Below are 19,620 nucleotides of genomic sequence, written 5' to 3' on the forward strand. Positions count from 1 at the left end.
CATAGTATTCTTTTATACGTACAGAATAAAAACACAACACAGTGAGGGAAGAGATGACTTTAAAAAGAAAATGGGGAAAAAAACCCTCCAATTTGTGCAAGAAATATCTGTTAAAGCTTAAACTCTTTCAGAGCTGACTAAGTTTCTCCAGTTTTGAGGGAGTTACAGTGCATTTCTGATAAACTGTTTCCTTGAGGTGTGTGTGTGGGGAGGCTTGTTTTGTTTTGACATTAAGTTGTGCACACTTTGGGCGCGTGTATTTATCAGAGTTGTTGATTCTGTGACCCTGGCCATTACAGTATGTGATACTTTCTGTAGCTAGGTATTGGCTATTGTGCAATATAGGCTAAGATAATATATAGGCGACTACCTTTAGCTTTTGTGAATTTGGCATTTGGAACTCCTTGAGGCTTAAGGTATATGATTCATTGGAGGTGGTGGTTCTGTCTATTTTGCTCACTTATTGAAGTACCTTTGGATGCATTTGTAAATAGAAACATATGTGTGCTCTCGTGTGTGCAAAGCTGGGTGACCTTGGGCAAGTCACTTCACCTCTGTGCCTCAGTTTCCCCATGGATAGCTAGTGATAATGATACTGACCACCTTTGAAAGGTACTTTGAGATAAATAAATGTGGTTAGAAATCTAAGAATAGGTGTTTAGATAAAGATTGGGGCAGGAATTGCTGTTTACTATATGTTTGTACAGTGCGTAGCACAATGCGGTCCTGATTTGGGTGAGGCCTCAGGCACTACTGCAATATAAATGTTTGTTAATAATAATAATAATAATAAAGTCAGCATGTTGAAATCTGTTATTTCTTTCCTTGCAGGAAGAACCCAAAAGGCTGCAGCATACCTTAGAACAAGTTAGTGATGACAAATATTTACTTGAAAGGTACGTATGAAAAGATTTTGGAGTGGTTCGCATAGCATTTTCACATAATATAGTAAAAAATTGCTGTCACTCAAGCAATATTTTTTTAGTATAACGATTAGCGCAGTGGACAAGATAGTTTGAAAGAAGTATATTGTTTGCTACAACTATTGTCAGGACTGACAGTACCGGGAGCAGGTGTTTGAACTGTACAAAGTCGAACAGCAAAACACAAAAGGGGACATAGCAAAGAGTAATCACTTGCTTTAAATATGTACTCTTAATATAAGTTTGCTCTGTAACTATTGCCTTCTGAGGCATACTTGCAGAGGGTTTTTTTGTTTTTGTTTGGGTTTTTTTGTGTGAACATTTTATATTTCACTTGGAGAGATGCTGAAGAATTTTTATGGCTTTATATCTCACACCTAAATATTTGCTGATTTTTATATAAGGGAGGATAACTTCTGCTGGTTAAATGATGTAATTGGGTGTCAAACTCTCAAAATAAAAATGGATTTCACACTTGTGGAGTTCATCTTGTGAACTCGTCTCATGCCCAGTGTCCTCGCTCATGCAATTAGTCCCATCCAAGCCAATATCCCATTGTGTGAGTTCACCTCTGTTCTTGAGATCTGCAGTTTTATCTTCCAGCATATTTATGGTTTTCTTAAATTTATCACACTTTGCAGCATAAATTCCTTTGTCAACTTCTGTTGATAAGAATCTCTTTTCTTATTCTTGCATGACTTTTGCTACTGTAATTAATTTGCTTTATAATATTTCCATTTTACTTGCCTGATTTTCACGTATAGCCTCTGGGATGGAAGTTAAATTAGCAGGAATATGTTACACTTGTCACTGGTTTTTATGTCCATCAGTTTCTTCACCAGGTGTATTTGTCTTTGGTGCTATATAGCATCTGAAACTGAAAGGTCTAGTGTTGAAGTCTGCATGCATCTGATTGCAGGATAGGGACTGTAATTTGGAATTCAATTTTTTTGTTTTGTTACCCTTCTAAGTAGCGTTGGATGCTGTGTCGTTCCCCCGCCACCCATGGCATTTTTAAATAAGTAGCTCTGCTATGTACATGTCAAAATGTCTGAATATAGTTTCATAATGATTATAAAAATGTCAGCTGAAATAGATTAAAACATTTTTTATAGCCATCAGATTGCTATGGATGTGGAGAATAATATCGAAAAATATCCTATCAACTTGCAGCCCCTGGAATCAAAAGTGAAAATGTAAGTAATTTTCTTCCAGACGTTCTTCCAGGTGTTGACTAACTTAAGCACATCAGTGGTTCTGCTGAACTGGTTAATGCTGTACTTGTTACAATTGTACCAATTTTGTATTTAACCATGTAAAATTGAGGGACTCTTTTAGAACCTGCCTGATAACTGTATGTAAAGGGAATTTGTACATCCCTAGAGGGAAAGAGAAAACAGGGACAGGGAAGAAGGCCCCATTGTATCATTTTTGAAACCTTAGAAAACTTAGGGTGCTTAAGTTTAAGTTGCCTCAAGTAGCCTCACTCGACCTTTTATGTGACTTCCAAGATACAATGCAAGTTTACATAAAGAACATTATTCATAACTACATTTCACTTTCTACTGGAAAGCAAAGCTGAAATGTTTTTAAGATATTAAAATATTAATACAATATTAAAATATTAATGGGACATGAGGTTTCAAATTAAAATCAAGTCAGTATCATTTAGTGATGCAACTATTGACTAGATGCAAGAATATATATATTTACAGAGAATTTTCTAGAAGATAGGTATGTCTGGAAAATTTAATATCCTCCCTTTACTGAAAATGGAAAGTGGTGTGTTACGGATAAATGCATCTGCATGTAAACGTAATGCACTAAACCATAAAACTGATTGAAGTGAACAAGATATAAATGTTTCATGTATGAAGTCATGAGTTTTAAATCATAATTTTTAACTACTTGAATAACACTCAGATTTTGAAGTCTTAGTAGATTCTCCAAACATTTTCCAAATCATTGTATAAAGTCAAAACAAATGTACTTAGGTGTCTAATTCCAAAGTATCTACAGATTGGTGATACCATAATGGACACTATTTTGGGCCTAACCCGGGTTTCTAAGGACCTGGGTGTGACAGGGTCCCCGGGGTGCAACCTGGACTGTGGGAGTGTTGAGCTCTCCAAACCCAGCAACCTAGGTTGTCCCCCACACTGTGATGCTAATGTCAAGTTCCAAGCCTCTGGCAGGCACTGCTCTTACACAGCCATCCACAGGCAGGGACACAGCCAACTGAGTTACTCATGAACCATCAATAGGGAGGCTCCAGCCAATTCCCCCCAGCTCCCCACCCTTGCACCGCTGAACTGCACCATCTTGCACTGGTCAGAAGCCTGGCCAGTGTAAGCTCATTCGCCACTTCCTCAGTGTGGAATGGACATACACTAGGCTGTGTCGTCTGAGCTAAGATTCCTCAAGCACTTCATCCAAACCACAATTTTAGGTAAAATATAAAACAGTTTTCTTCACAACAGAAAGATAGATTTTAAGTCCTAACTTGCAGGCATAGAGATCAGAGTTGGTTACTTAAACTGAATTTATTTTTGTTTCTTAAGTTCTAACTTAAATAGATTTAGCAAGTGTAGTGGGGTGGCTGCCCCATTCCTGGAGAACAGGAGTTAAAAGCAGCCAAGCAAGGCTGATTGGGGTTTCTAGAAGGGTCCTAACCCTTGCCAATGATGAGTGGCCATTACAGACTGCAGTCTGCCCCAGTGAGCGGGGGCTAGATGATGACTGGCAGTAGCCACTGAGGCAAGGTGAGTTTAGAGGGTTGGGGGTTAGACCCAGAGAGTAGGGTGCTGCTGGGGTAGATCCCTGGGGTAAAAGGGCACCAGGAGGACATGGGGCCTGAGCAGGTGAGGCACCGGCCAACAGAGGGCACTCCAAGTGCTGAAAGAGCTAATTCCTAAGACGACCAGCAGGAGGCGCTGCACCAGTGAGTCTTCGCTTTGCTACACATGGTGCAGAATGTGGGCACACAGTTGCCCATGATACAAGGGGCAGGCCAAGGACTGTGGGACTATTGCCCGGATCCGAGAGCTGAGGAACTGACGGTAGAGAAAATGGTGGACTGGTTCTGGAGGGCTTGTGTGGCCCAGCTCATCGAGCAGCAAGCGTGACTGCTTCAGCTGCTGCGGGGGAGGGCACGTGGACCTCATCGGGGGCCAGGCACCTGGGGCTGGAGGCCAGTGCCTAAAAGCTGTTATGCCTGTGGGCGAAAGGGACACTTTAAGCGGGAGTGCCCCTACTGGGATGGAGCAAGGAGGCCCCACCCAGAAAACGCACCCCCTGTGAAGTCAACAGGGGGTCAGCAGGGGGGCTGCAGCTTGTTGGGCCTGTTGGAAACTGGGGCACATGAAGAGGGAGTGCCCTCAGGAGACTTGCAGGGCCCAGGCTAGCCCTGAGGAAAGGGCTAAGCTTGAAACAGACAATGGGAAGGCCGTGGCCAAGGGAAGGCACAAGAGGTGCTTCCAGTGCCACGAGGGCCATATAAAAAGGCACTGCCCCCTAAGAAAAAGGGGGAGTGCCGACCAAGGGGCCCAGTCCAAGCCTGACCAGGCTGGAGGGACAGGGAAGGCTGGAGCCCCAAACAAGAAACTGTCAGGGGCAAAGAGGCCCCAGACAAACCAGGGAACCCACACTGGAGCCGGGAGGGCTACGTTGGGAACCCAAATAGATAAGGGAACCCGCGTGAGAGCTGAGAGCGCTATGGTGAGGACCCAGACGATAGAGGAGGGAAGCAGGTTGCTCCCCTTGATAGAAACCCTGCGGCAGGAGAGAGACCTCCTGCGGGCTTGGCTGAGAGGGAAGCTGGGGAGATAGAGACACCCCCCTCCCCGCCAGTGAGCATTCTTGAGGAGGGTGTGTAGTGGGGCGGCTGCCCCACTCCTGGAGTTAAAGGCAGCCAAGCTAGGCTGATTGGGGTTTCCCCTGGGAGGGGAGTCTCTCTCTCCAGCCCTGGAGGGAGAAGGGCTAGCTACCTGAGAGGAAGATACATGAAGTGGAGCAGTACTGGGGAATAGGGCAAGGGAGCTGGGGAGCTCCAGCCTGGTAAAACCTCAGGCTGCAGGCCTTGTTGAAGGCCTACAGAGGTACTGGTGCTGCAGAGCTGCAGCCTGGGAATAGGCAAAGGCAGCAGGTCCTAACCCCTTGCCAATGATGAGTGGCCATTACAGACTGCAGTCTGCCCCAGTGAGCGGGGGCTAGATGATGACTGGCAGTAGCCACTGAGGCAAGGTGGGGGTTCCCCTGGGAGGGGAGACCCAGAGAGTGGGGGTGCTGCTGGGGCAGAACCCCGAGGTAAAGGGGCACCGGGGTCCAGGAGGGACCCGGGGCCTGAGGCAGGCGAGGCACTGGCCAATAGAGGGCGCTCAGAGTGCTGAAAGAGCTAATTCCTGAGACGACCAGCAGGAGGCGCCGCACCGTTGAGTCGTCGCTTCGCTACAGCAAGATTTTAATCAAGCAGTGTCTCATCCTAACAGATGGTACAGGCAGCCTACGTTTCCTCAATACACAGACTGGAGCTCTTCCAACTTGGGACCAAACTTCCCCACTTCAAAGTCTTTTTCTTCCAGATGTTCTTCCAGGTGTTGAGATGAGGGAGGAGGCCAAGTGATGATGTCACTATCTCTCTTTTATACCTTCTTCCAGCTGCTAGAGTGATCCTCACTGTGACACGGGGCTCAGTCAGTCCCCATTGGTCAAGCAGTCTCCATTGGGTACATGCCTTCTGTAAGGAGCTTCTGGGAGAATGCATTGTTTTCTTGATGGGCCATCAACACCCATCTGACCAGTGATAGGTGCTCCTTTGTCCATTCTGAAAGGCTGACTGTGAGTGTTTCCCAACCTCACAACATATTTCAGTAGTACTGATAGGGCCTTCAGTGGCAGAGTAGCCTAGTGGCCGGATTGTTGGTTGAGGGGAGGGTTGTTGGGGGACTTGATCCCTCCTTCTCTCTCAGGTCCTGGCCCAGGGTCCTGTGTCGCTCTACCCGTAAACAGGGGAGATGGGTCTTTCTCCCAGCCGTGAATGGGAGTTGAAGGCGTGTTTTCCTGGCCTGCTCCCTGTGCAAGCCCTTTTACTTTTGGGCGTGGCCCCGCTAGTCCAGTTGCCCCACAGTTGGGGCTTATCTGTAGGTTCCCCTTGGCAGAGGAAGATTTACTTGCCTCCAGTGGCTGCATTGGCAGGCAGGTTGCTGGTCTGTGCCTTCAGGCAGGCATACAGAGAGCTTCTGCCAGGCTCCCTTCCCTCCAGGCCTGGCATTGGCTGCAGGTATAATGGGGGAGGGCTAGCTGAACCCATAGATGTTCTTTAACCACTGCTGTGCCCGGCTGCAGTCTCTCTGCTCCTTCACAAGTACATATAGCAATACTTCATATCTTCACATACAATAATAACACATGCAATTCAACAGGATATTAAGGTTCAACAGATCAACACTTCTTAAATGATACCTCACAAGGTATGCATTGTATCGAACATATCATAATTGTATCACAGTAGTGAATATGGGATTCCAGGGTGCTATGTTAATGGATTATTCAAAATGCCTGTTGTTTTAGGGTAACTGTCCCCCATTTGTGACTGCACCCAGTTACAAATGACACCAGGAGGATCTTTGTTCTAACAAAAATAATGAGCATGTCTTCATTTTTAGAAGACATCTTGTTTTGAAATGAACCATTTCTTTTGCAATTTGGACTCCATTATTTTAAGACTTGCACCTGGAAATAGATGGTAGAAAGGTTTACTGGGGAGTAACACAGAAGACGATAGAAAATGATGAATTGATGAGATTGGCTGAGGTGTAGAGATGAAAAATAATGTGACCCATGAAAATTGCAACGTCCTGGACCATTCAGGGGGATGGAGAGAATAAACAGAAGACATACTAGGCTTAATATTAATTTGGGATGCTGTATAAATAGACAAAAATGAATAAATATGGAAGTACGGGAGTATTGCAGATGGAATTTGTAGAACAAGTGGATGGTCAAAAATCTATAATATAATATAATACTGCATCTTTAAATATTTGCTACTCTGTAAATAAGAAGAACCTGAACCTAAACTCTGGCATTTATACATTCTTCCTGATGGAAGCATGGTACCATACTGAGCATGTGACACGGCAGTCCACCCAGTGTCTTGGGAAATAATCCAAAGCATGTCAGCAATGATTGCATGGCTTTCTCGGTGCTACCACTCATCTCATGTGACACTCCCATGTTTGGCAGCCCTGTCACTTATGCCTGCAGCTCAGCCTGAATATCATACATTTGGTGGAGCTTAGAGGAAGTGCTGCAGCTCCATCTGAGGCCACTGTGAAGCCAAGCTTCATGGTTGCCTCTCCCCTGGCTGATTTGTTTCAAAAATATCAACATGAAATATTTCATTTTTCCATATTTTAGGTGGATATTTTTACCAAAACAATTTAGCAAAATCTATATGAATTTATTAAATATTTTGGTGTTACTGAATTATATGCTGTTTGGTTTGGTTTAACAAAAAACATTTTGATCAATTTTTTCCCCCTAGGTGTAGTTATGACAAAGTAGATCCTGGAAATGTCCTTCCTTGCCAGTCTCTCCAACCCATTACTGCATGGTACTCCATAAAATACAATAAACAAAGGGCTATTTCACAGTGGTTTCTATCCCTACATTTTTCTCAATTGGATATAAACTGGGCAGTGGGGGGAAGTGACATTAGATGTGAAGAGAGGTAAGTTAAGGAAATGCTCCCAGGACAAAGTGAGCAAAGGTCTGTAGGGCCCTTGACCCACATTCTAAATACAGTCATATAGTGGTTGGTTTTTAATTTCTGGGAACAGAAATTTAGAGTATGGTGAGGCTGCGAATAATTCACAACAGGAATGTAGTCCTGCCTTCCTATACCCTTTTCTGTTACTCCCCAGTGAATCTTTTCCACGTCTCTCTATAAATGTGCAAAGTAATGGGTGAGGGGGAGAAAATTCAGCTCTTTGGAGGTGGATGTTTGGGAGGTTTGGTCTGCAGTCTTTGGGTGGTGGGGGGAGTGTTTTCTGCTGGAATTTAAACAAATAGCCAGAAAATAAGGTAGGTCTTTTTTCTTCTCCTAATCTAAAATTCTGATCCAACAAAGCATTTAAGCACATGCTTAAGTTTAAGCATTATGAATAGTTCCATTGTCTTCAGTGGGATTCCCATATGCTTAAAGTTTAGCATGTGCTTAAGTGCTTCGCTGACCTGGGGTCTAAACATGGAGTTCAGGAGAAAGGAATGCAAGATAGAAAACTCTGGCAGCAAAAGGTGAATAAACTATGGGGATCTAACAGTTTTTTTGCCTAGTGTGCATTTTTCCACCTTCTCATTTTTCTTCCACTTTAAAATTCCATGATGGGGATGGAATTAAAGATAAATTAAGCTGTTTGGCTTTCTAACTGTAGACAAGACACTTTGCTCCTTTGTTAGTACCAGTACTTAAGAATTCCTCCAGACATTGCAAAAGATGTATTGTCAATAAGGAAATGGTATACAGCTTACTTCTCTCTGCCTCTCCTGTTATCGAACAAAAATCAGGATTTTCTAGAAATAGGAGTAATTTCTTTGGTCCTCTGATCATCACTGTTTCTTGTAGGCACTGATTTGTAGGCAACTGAATGTTCATATCTAGGCAAAATTATACCCAGCGCACTCTGTGTTCTGAGATTCCATGTCCAGAGATCTTGCCACAGAATTGTGCTTCGAAATCTAAGTATTCACTGTTGTTTTTTTTAATTTTCTTGCTCTCACACCTGTGAATAAATCCTTAAGAACATTAACCCAATGTAAATAAATATTTATATCTCTTCCTGAGTCTGCAGATAACCTGTAGGTAACAATAGCTGTGGGAGATGTGAACTGTTGCCATCTTTCTCAAAGGGTTATTAACTCTGAAACCTAAAGATCAGGGTATGACAGAGAACACAGACATAGACACAAGAATGAACTTAAACCAGCAGGTGGTCATTTATTAAATTGAACAGTAAGTGGGGGCTGACCAGGTGTTAATTGAGTCCCATGAGAGGTTAAATGGGTTCATGCTATATAACTAAGGAATTAGGGTTGGTCTCCTTAATCATGAGTTTGGCTCAGAGCATTGCTGAATCCCACCACCATCATTGTGAGTGGGAAGGAGGGAAGATGAGGATAGTTCACGGTCCACCACTACCTCCTGGCTTCTGTACTCAGGTTTTTCACAGGAGCTGGACCCCTGAAGCCTATTACTCACACTAGACACCAGCTGCAAGTGGTACCTATATTGGACTTTCAGTTACCTCCACCCCTGCAAGTGATGCCCCTTACCTTTGTCTCCACCTACCACACCTCCAGGATGCTGTGATAAAAGCAGTAATAACAAAACAAAAACCCACCATCCAACACCAGTCTTGCTCAGAGGGAAAAATTCCTTTCTGATCCTAAGGAAGGATCGGGGGTTCTCATCAGACCTCCAGCAAGCCTGGAAAGGCAGCTGTGATACACCTACACCTCCTACAGGACCGGGTGGGTGGGGAAACATCCGGGGGCAGGAATGGGTGCCTAGGTACTTGGAATGCTTAAATAGAGAGGGGATGGGAGATTTGGTGGAGCCAATCAGCTCCTTCATGTACCACTGAATTTACCAGTGGGTGACCAGGAGAGGAGACTCCAGCCTCCCCCCACCCTTACCCACGAATGATCCCCACGTGCATTGTGGGCAGGTGAGAAGGAGAGGGAACCTAGGTACCAGAGGTCACACACCCTCCCTCTGAACCAAACACCCAGGATGGCCACTCCCCTGCCGGTCTGATCAAACACACCCCTGCTGAAATAGAAGGGATATTTTAGAGGCACAAGCAGCTAATGTGCTTATCACACAATCCAATGTGCCTCCCATGTCCATCTCCTCAGGTCCAAAAATCTTAATTGCCTTTGTACTCAGCACCTAAAGCCCCCAGCCTTCTCCCTGACAACTTCTCTGTTGCATTTACATGTTGTCAATAAAAAAAGAACTTTGGTGTGCATCAAAAACTGAAAAAGTGGGGGAGTATAAAATAAATAAAACAAAATTGTACCGATTGTTTTATTAATTTTCACACCCAATTAAATTAAAACCTCCATTGTTTTAAACGCAAAAGGTGTTCTCAATAGCCTGTTAGACTAGAAGAACAGATAAATAAGGAGCATTACAACAGAATTTAGTACCGACTTTCTGTGGAGTACATAGATCATACCTTGCATGCATTCAAATATTTCACAATAAAACTATTACTGTTCTAGATATTTTTAATGACTAATATTTCTTACAAATCTGTCTCCCCCCCCCACCCCCATAAATGCATAGTTGATATCACACTGCCATCTGGTGACAAGTACAGCAATGGAGATATAATTAGGAACAGGGAATCTGAGTATTTGAAATCATGCTATAAAAATAAAATTTCACTTAGAAAGCAAAGTCTTTTTCTTGTTTGTATTTGCTTAGCACCCAAAATCAAGTATATATTACATGGTACTATCATAAATTAAGATGTTAACAGTCCTGTTTGAAATGCCAATTCCTGTGTTTTACTAAATTTAATATGAGAACTGTATAAACTTGTTTCAAGTTGAAAATTTGGAATGAAAAGCTCCTAGTGTAACTGTGGAAGGAGGAGTCTGCCAGTGTGGTGCTTCTCTTCCAAAGACCAATTCAGCCTTAACTTCTGACTTTAGTTTTTGCTAGTTTGCATCAGAACCTTAATGTTCTTTTAAAGTGTGTTGTGTATGCCTCTGTCCTGCTGGTGTCCTGGCTAGGTAAAATTACAGCGAGAGATGTATATGTTGAAAAAAAGGAGAAATTACTGCAATGAGAAAATGCCCAGGCTGATCATACAAATTATCCAGTAGAAATGGACTATAGCGCATATTCACACAGGGTCATATTTTTCCTTTTCTGCACAAAAGCTATGGGAAGTTACATGTTGTAAGGATCACAAAGCCACAGCATGTTCCAGGAGTGCCCTGGCGTGCCCCCAATATGCTGCCTCCATGGAAGGGGTGGCATAGAGCTCTAGCTCTGTGACAGCTGAAAATGCCCCACTTCCAGATAACTCCTCAGTTGCTTATTTAAGACAATGTTAAGTCCCCTTTGTCCTCCTACAGCAGCACAAAGTGGATTCAGTATGGGCCAGGATCTGACCTCTGATATTCTAATTGTGTCTGTATCGTAATCTGGCAGCAAGATTGACAAATAAGCTTCTGAAGCCCATCTTTTCTCTGATGAGACAGATGTTTACTTATTACAACCTATTTAAGATGTTTTAAAATTGTTGATGTAATTATAGTCTTCAAGGAGTTAATCACTTTTGTAATTCTATGAATTCCTAAACAATTCTTGTTTCCTGTTACACTTTTAAAGTGCACAAATATTTCTACTCTATCGAATATCTTTGTTAGAACTGATTGACTAATGCAAATGCCCTATTTTGAATAGTTGTTTGGGTCAACCATGTTAGTATATTTTTATTGTTTGCTTCTCTGTGGGCATATGTCTGAATGTTTTTTGGGGTTGTGAGTGGCTGTTCTGGGCGTGAATACTTGAAGTTACATGTGAACAAGTGTGCTGTGTATGAATATGGGTATCCACTATTCACACCAGTAATGTTTCCTCTCTGTTTATAAAGTTTCAGTTAGCCAATCAAGGAGCAGAAACCATACCATTTGACTTAGGTAGCCAATAGCACACCACAAATAACAAAGACATAGTGGATAATATAAGAACCCTCTATGGATTGTTATCTGTTCTCATAATGTATGTTGAAAAATTACAAATAATATTAGTAAAAGCTTATCCATTCACAAGTAAGTCACAAAGCAAAAAAGGGCTAAATACATTGGATACCTTTTTGCTAATACAGTGCACCTAGCTTTCCCCCCAAATAAAGTCTCCTAGATCTTTAAGAAGTTGTGCTGGATGGAGAACCTGCTGTTTATACATATTCACCTTTATTTTGAATTGCAATCAGTATTCAGCGAGCATGGCGCAAATATCTGCAGCATCAGGATTTGCCGCACCAGGACCACCTGGAGAAGCGCAGTCCATCACCACCTTCCTTGTCATCTGACAAAATGAGCAGTTCAATCAGCATGAACACTTTTTCTGATGACAGCACTCCTGTAAGTACAGTTTCTCTCTACAACTACTACTTTGCTGGGTTCACCAGTAGGCATTGATATAAATGAACTATTCATGTCAGGTGGGGGGAATTTAGGATTAAGCTTTTGACTAATTACAAAGTAAAATCTTTTAGAGTGACTGAATTTCATGGTTTCTCAAACATGCATTAAGGCAAAAGTGTTTAAACAAGTAAGATTGCAACTGTGCATCAGACCTTTTTTCCCTGAGTCACACAGAACAATATTGATTGCTAAACATTTTAGGTGATGATAACAGCCACTGAAGGACAGATTTTCATTGATATTTTGTTCTCCTGAAAAAAGTATGGATCCTTAGTTAAGCATATCCTCAGAGTTTTGTGTTTGTGTTCTCTGGGAGAAGGTGGGGAAACTTGGTGCTGTTCTGCAATATGAATGTGATTCCCATGCTGCTCTCTAAAAGAGGTATATAAGCCAATTTAATGATCATAAATTATAACTGGCTTCGGAAGGAATATTTGAGCCTCTTCAGGGGAGATTTTACCCACTGGGTTTACCACATTTTCTAAAATGTGGTAAATCAGAGAACCAAATGCAATATCTAGCACTCAGGAACATTATGAAGATTGTGACCATCTCTGGAACTCTTTGGATCTAAAAATAAATGAATCAATCATACTGATCTATAACCTGTTTCAAATCTGTGACAGATTACATTGATTTTGTTATAACTTTTACTTAACTGATTCAGATTGAAAACACAAAAAATACAAATAGGTTCCAAAAACATGCAGGAGATTGTAACCTATCCTGCCATGCCAGGCCTTTCAAATAGATCAAGCCAGGGGGCATTCTAGCTTTTGGCTGTAGTGTTGTCCCCTAAATAGTGGAAAGTATATATTGGTCAGGTACATTGTATATTGCTTATCGGGTCAGTAGGAACAGTAATTGGTGACCTCGAAATTCACTAACAGACTGGAAAAACAGTTCTTGCATATCACAAGTAGATGGAAGATACTTAGCCATACTCCGTACTTATATGTGAATTGATACTTGTAAGTTTAACCATGACTAGATTTGGTAAAAATTTAAGTCAGGAAATCGATTTATATTCAGGTCTCCAAGACTCTGAAAATCAAGCAACAGAATTTCGTATAATCTGCTCCCTTTTGCACAGAAACAACAAAATACTATAGTATTAAGCACACAGCTCTTCTGAAGGGCCCTTTTTAGCCCATCAACTACATTATCCAGATAAACTTAAACTAAATAAACTGTTTCCCCTAGCCATTGTCTTCTGTGACACCATAGTGGGTTAGGCTATTTTAAACTTGACAGTGTTCAATAAAATATTACTGTTTTATTTTTGGATGTTTTCTATTCATACCTAAAGGCCACTTTCTTAGTATGAAACCATACTGCAATATTGAGTTCTGAATGTAATATAATATGCACTAAATAGGTTATTATCCCCTAATAGATAAAACAAATGTAGATCTAGTTTGTGAGACACTAGAACTTCATTGGATATTTTATATAGCCGTTTCTTGATCATGCTTTACTATTTGCTGAAATACCACAAGATGGCTCTCTTCTTCCACACAGGAAAATTTTTTTTTTTTTTGGTTTAAGCGAGGGCTTGAGTGATTTCAAAGATAATTCATTTTGCAGTGTGGGTGGAGGGAGGGAACTTAATCTGGAAAACTTCTTGTATTGCTTTCACTTCTTTCAACAAAATTAGCACATTTTGAATTTTATTATTTTATGTGGAAAATGAAGCATGGATACTAGTGTTGCTTTTGGGGGTTTTGTTTTTTTTAAAGAAACGCTCACTTCAGGAATTCCAGTCCTCTGTAAACTTGCCAAAGTTAGAATAAAGAAAGAGCAATAATTTTCCTTGACTTTTGATAATGCTAAGGCTCTTCTATTGTCTCCCTTTAAAAAAACGGAATCTGTTTTCTGAAGGTGAAGGACTAGCTGTCTATCTTAGGTATAGTACTTATAAGGATCCAATTACCAAAGCATTTGAGCATCTCACAATCTATTAAAATAGTTATCCTATGAGGTAATAAAATGTTGTTAAAGAAACTGTCAAGGAAAGGGGAAGATTCAGGCTGAGAGCAGTCACTATATTTTAAAACGTATTAGTTTATTTTTGACTTCCCCCTTTCTCATCTTACCTATTTCCCTTTTTTTGCACCCCCTGTTGAAAATCAGACATGAAAGAGAGCAGGAAAGAAATATAAAAAGAACTGAAAAATGTGGAGGGTAACAGTCTGGTGAAAAGGCTACCTAAGTGGGGGGGGAACCCAAACAAAGAAACCACACACACACAACTGGTCAGAACCTAAGATGTGCATTTGAGATGGATTGGCCAGGCGTTGCCCCATATACACAGTACATATTGCAAAGTGATGTATCCAAAATGTGCATAAACTGAGTGAGGATGACTAACACTTGTTGAACCTCAAGTTCAGATAGTAGTTGGAATTTATAATTTGAATTCTCTGGATTCATCAAATATGATACTTCCTTCTTTTGGTCATAGTTATGGCCATAGGAATACAGAAATACAAAGCAATAATTAAAAAGAATCATTAAGAAGTTATGGGAATTTTGAGGCAAAATGATCAGATTAATTTCTTCCTCTAAACCAGCTGCTCTAATTTACTGGGTTGAAATTCTCTTCAGTCAATCATATCACAACTTTTATTTCTAGTGGGTTTTTATAAGGTGTTTTTTTTTTTTTAAGACTATTTGGTTTTCATAAGCTTAGGAAAGCCAGTAAAATTGAATTTGCCGGAGGGCAGTATGATGTGCCTGACATGTAATCAATCATTTGATCACTACTTATTGATCTATGGTGATGTGAACCCTCCTTAACTGGATTCTGATCGTGAACTATTCATATGTATAGGGCTTCAGCGAGCTGTGGCTTAGCCTAGTTTGCTGCGGATAACCATATTACATTTTGTCTCTGAATTGAATCTGTGTCACTCTGAATCTCAGCAGCTTGACAAACCATTGATTAAAATGCCTTTAGTTCTATGCAGTGGCACTTGTTTTGGACCAGCTACCTGCATTCATGTATTCAGAAAACGCTTGCTTTTAAAGTGAAGCACTGATATGAAACTCATGCTATAGAAAGGGAGCTATTAGACGGAGGAGGAAACTCACAATCTTTGAAGAAAGAACAGGAGTACTTGTGGCACCATAGAGACTAACAAAGTTAGAAACATAACTTTATTATCACTGCTCTTCCCAGGTACATGTGTTTATTTATTTGTTTGAGAAAAATGTATATAAAAACTGTGTGCGCTGACTGCATCCTCCAGCCTTCATACCTTGCATGTCTTCTTCAATACATTATTTAAGAAAGTATCCACAGTGGGCAGTGAGCTGGCTATACATGCAGAAGACACTATGTCCCTGATGTTAAACAAATAATACTCTTCCTCCTCACTAAGCCAGTCAGCAGGCTTTGTTTATATGGCCTTTTGCCACTGGAGACAGGCTACTTGTCTCAATGGCATTTCAATACCATTGCCTCCAGGTGTGCCCTCTCCTTCTTTTGGCTGGCTTGTAGGAAGCAGATGGTGCTAAAGGCCCCCATTTATTTTTTTGGACTGCTGCCATCTTTGTCCTCATTTCTTTTGGGACCAGGGCTGGCTAGAATGACAATTAATGAAAGTAAAGGCTTACCTCTAGGGTTTAAGAGTTTTAGTCACAATAACTTTAGTTAAAACTTAAAGATTATAGGTAGTCAGATCCAACCTTTCTGCACTTCTTGTAATTAAAGACTGCACATTTTAATGAAATTGGGTATGCAATGTACTTCAAACTTTGCAGGTTATTTACTCCTTCATACAAAACATATGTGAATGGTGCACATGCATTATGAAGAGAGGCTATGTTAACATTTTCTGGCACGCAATGATTGTGAAATCACAAACTATCTAACTCATAGTTCTTGGATCTATGCAAACAGATATAGTGTGAATGATTTATGAGGCTTGATACAGAAATATTTGAACAGTTTCCTATGTATTGGAATTTTTTATATTTAGTAGTATACTTTGTAGTATAATGCCCTCCCCCATCAAGAAATCTACTTAATTGGGACCCCCCCATCAAATCTACAAGTTTAATTTTAAAATCTTACTATACATCCATTTGTCTCTAGACACAGCACAAAAGAACTGAATTTAAAACTTTTCACAGTGGAAAGCAACAATAATCTTCTATCAACCATACACCCCAAAAAGGAACATATTAGAAGTGTATGAAAAGAAAATATTTCCATAATTTAGCAGCCTGTCAGGAAAAGGATTGCCACCCCTGCCCCGCCAACCAAAAGAAAGAGAGAGAAAGAACATTATGCTTGTTCTGAGGGCTAACAGTCTCTGGCAGGCCTGATTTAAACCTAATGATGATAAATGGTAATGACTGCTGCTTAAATAGAATGATAATTCTACTTAATTGGAATGCCTTCAAGTGACACGCATGCTATGCCAGGGCTGCCAAGCGGGGCACCCCTCAGCTGGAGATGGGCAAGCAACAAGCCTCCATGAGATGGTCCAGCAATGTCAGCCTTATTGCAGCTCTGCGTAATCTCCCCAAACCACAACTTTTACTGTTATAATAGATTCTGTTGATTTGAGGTTGGCACTTTATTTAGGAGGAAAAGCCATCTGCAGTGGGTCTCTCCATTAGGCAGTATCTATATTAAGGACCAAATTCAGCCATTCCAAGTAATTCTGGTTTACGACCATGGTTCTGATTCCAGCTATTGTAGGAAAATAAATGTACTTCAGAATTCTTAAAAAATCAGACCCGTTTCAAAACCTCCATTGCATGGCTAAGATCTTAGTGATGTAATCACTGGACTTTGGCTCATTTCTGTCCTTTGCATTTACGGAACATTACATCATATTTACAGCAGAACTTCCATACAGGAGAATGCATGCTTTAACTTTACACTGCATTTGCATTTTTCAAAGAAAAACCTTAAACTACTGAAATTATACACCTGCATGCCTCAACTGGGAAGTAAGTGTTGACTATGGATTTCAAATGTATAATATAATATAAATCCTCCTTTTTTGCCATATAATGTAACAGATTCTAACTTAATTCAAATATAACTCTTTAGTTATGCCCCAATAAATGTAGTACTGCTGTAAGTGTGTCAAAGTCCAGAATGTTACTTCTTCGAATTTTATGGACAAACTTGGACAAATTTTTGTTGTTAGAATTCATCTAATTTTGTACATTTATTTATTCTTTTATTTCTTTTTTAAAATCTTGTGCCTAAATCACCACTCTGTTCACTGTTCTTATGCCAATTATATTCCATTCACTTCACCCATGGTGGTGGGTTGTGCCTGTGTATGGTAGTAAGGTCCCATCCTATATGTCAAACATTCTTTCTGTCTTTTAGCCACCTCCTTCTCCAAAGCTTACCTTGTTATCATAACGTTGGGCAGGAGTCCTTGTGGGAGGATCCCAACCAAGCCTTTCCAGGTTGCTTGTATAGACTCTCATTAACAGCACTGTTACTGTACGACATACATGTCCTTGACACTTTGCTACCCTTCCTATTCTTGGGAGGTGGCTGCCATCTTTTTGCCCTGTGAACCTTGCCAGGAATGTGGAAAACTCAGTTAATCAGCTATGTGGGGAGTGGGGGGAATCTCCTCCAAAAAAGGATGATGAGACTAGCTCTGAGTATCACCAGTACTCTCCTACATCGGCCTTAGATACCTTCCCCCACCTCTTCCAAAACATATGATTTGATCCTGATCTGACTGAAGTACAGTGACAAAACTCCCATTGATTTCAGTGGAGCAAGATTCAGCCCATACAGCTGGTCAGGAAGGCCAGAGGGAACAATGGATCAAAGTATGAGAGGCCTCCCACAATAAGGCCTCTGACACTCCCTACCTTAATTATCTTTGTAAGATGTGTTTCCTGGAAATTAAGTCTCTTAATAAGAAACCACAGGTTTTGCAGAAGAGATTGGAGACATGTTCAAAGACTTCAATAATTATAAATTACAATCTTTTTAGCATTAACGTTTGTATTAATGAGTAACATTTGGGAATTATAGCCACGAACTCATTATAGCCATACAATTAATAACTTTAATAGGATACAGAAGAGTTCATAACTGATTTGAATGCTAAAATAATGCAGGGGGTGAGATTGTCAAAGGATCCTAAGGGAGGTATGCACCCAGATCACAGTGAAATTTGATAGGAATTCAGAGCTTAACTCCCTTGAGCTCATTTGAAAATCCCAGTCACTGTTAGAAACAATTTTTTTTCTGGGTTTTGGCAGAAAAGTGGCACATTGGGGAGATGGCTTGAAGGAAGGAGATGGGAGAGGGGGATTTTCTGCTAAGACTCTTCTCTCATAAATCTATTTGCATTCTGATTAAGAACTGCTTTTGCCAAACATGTAGATGTAATACTTGATTTTTTTCCTTATTAGTTGGATAGGACCTACCATTGAACATCTGACAGATTATTGTACTGCAAACACATCGATAATGCTTGAGCAATCTTCCAATTTGTAAAAAAAAAAAAAAAAAAATGTAGCAGCAAAATACAAATTAAAATAAAGTTTGATTAAAAAGGGCAATTATCCTTAAAATAAAGCATTGCATCTAAATAGTTTGTTTCTCTTCACTGCAGAAACGGGTAGGTAAACAGTTCTTTCTATGAAAACAACAAGGAGTCTGGTGGCACCTTAAAGACTAACAGATTTATTTGGGCATAAGCTTTCGTGGGTAAAAACCTCACTTCTTCAGATGCATAGAGTGAAAATTACAGATGCAGGCATTATATACTGACACATATCCAGCCACTCCCAGTCCCTATTCAAGCCCAGATTAATAGTGTTAAATTTGCAAATGAATTTTAGTTCTGCTGTTTCTCTTTGAAGTCTGTTTCTGAAGTTTTTTTGTTCAATGATAGTGACTTTTAAATCTGTAATAGAATGACCAGGGAGATTGAAGTGTTCACTTACTGGCTTTTGTAAGTTACGATTCCTGATGTCCGATTTGTGTCCATTTATTCTTTTGCGGAGGGACTGTCCGGTTTGGCCAATGTACATGGCAGAGGGGCATTGCTGGCTTGAATAGGGACTGGGAGTGGCTGACTCATTACAGAAGCAGCTTTTCCTCTCCTGGAATTGACATCTCCTCATCTATTATTGGGAGTGGACTACATCCACCCTGATTGAATTGGCCCTGTCAACACTGGTTCTCCACTTGCGAAGTAACTCCCTTCTCTCCATGTGTCAGTATATAATGCCTGCATCTGTAACTTTCACTCTATGCATCTGAAGAAGTGAGGTTTTTACCCACGAAAGCTTATGCCCAAATAAATCTGTTAGTCTTTAAGGTGCCACCAGACTCCTTGTTGTTTTTGTAGATACAGACTAACACGGCTACCCCCTAGTTCTTTCTATGCTCTGTGCCTGAAAATTCTGCATTTCCCCCTGAAGTAGGTGGTCTAATTTGTAAATATCAATTAACTTTGTTTAAAACTGA

At 40.8% G+C, this 19,620-nt stretch overlaps 1 protein-coding gene across 2 annotated transcripts in view; it reads left to right on the forward strand.

Annotated features, from left to right (window-relative positions):
* The first annotated feature begins 843 nt into the window (after window positions 1–843).
* LOC112103345 (schwannomin-interacting protein 1) overlaps window positions 844–19,620 on the forward strand; it is a 391,826-nt gene continuing 373,049 nt past the window's right edge. Inside the window, exons 1-3 of one of the 2 annotated variants that reach the window (XM_026650013.2) lie at window positions 844–896; window positions 2,039–2,119; window positions 11,936–12,086. In XM_026650013.2, the coding sequence (XP_026505798.1) occupies window positions 2,052–2,119; window positions 11,936–12,086 (219 nt within the window). In that variant the 5' untranslated portion in view covers window positions 844–896; window positions 2,039–2,051. Of the gene's footprint in view, window positions 897–2,038; window positions 2,120–11,935; window positions 12,087–19,620 lie in introns of those variants that run through there. The other variant, XM_026650012.2, reaches the window with a different exon arrangement.

Source organism: Terrapene carolina, unplaced genomic scaffold (genome assembly GCF_002925995.2).
Source record: "Terrapene carolina triunguis isolate 2854851 unplaced genomic scaffold, T_m_triunguis-2.0 Scaffold88, whole genome shotgun sequence".
Taxonomy (NCBI): Eukaryota; Metazoa; Chordata; order Testudines; family Emydidae; genus Terrapene; species Terrapene triunguis.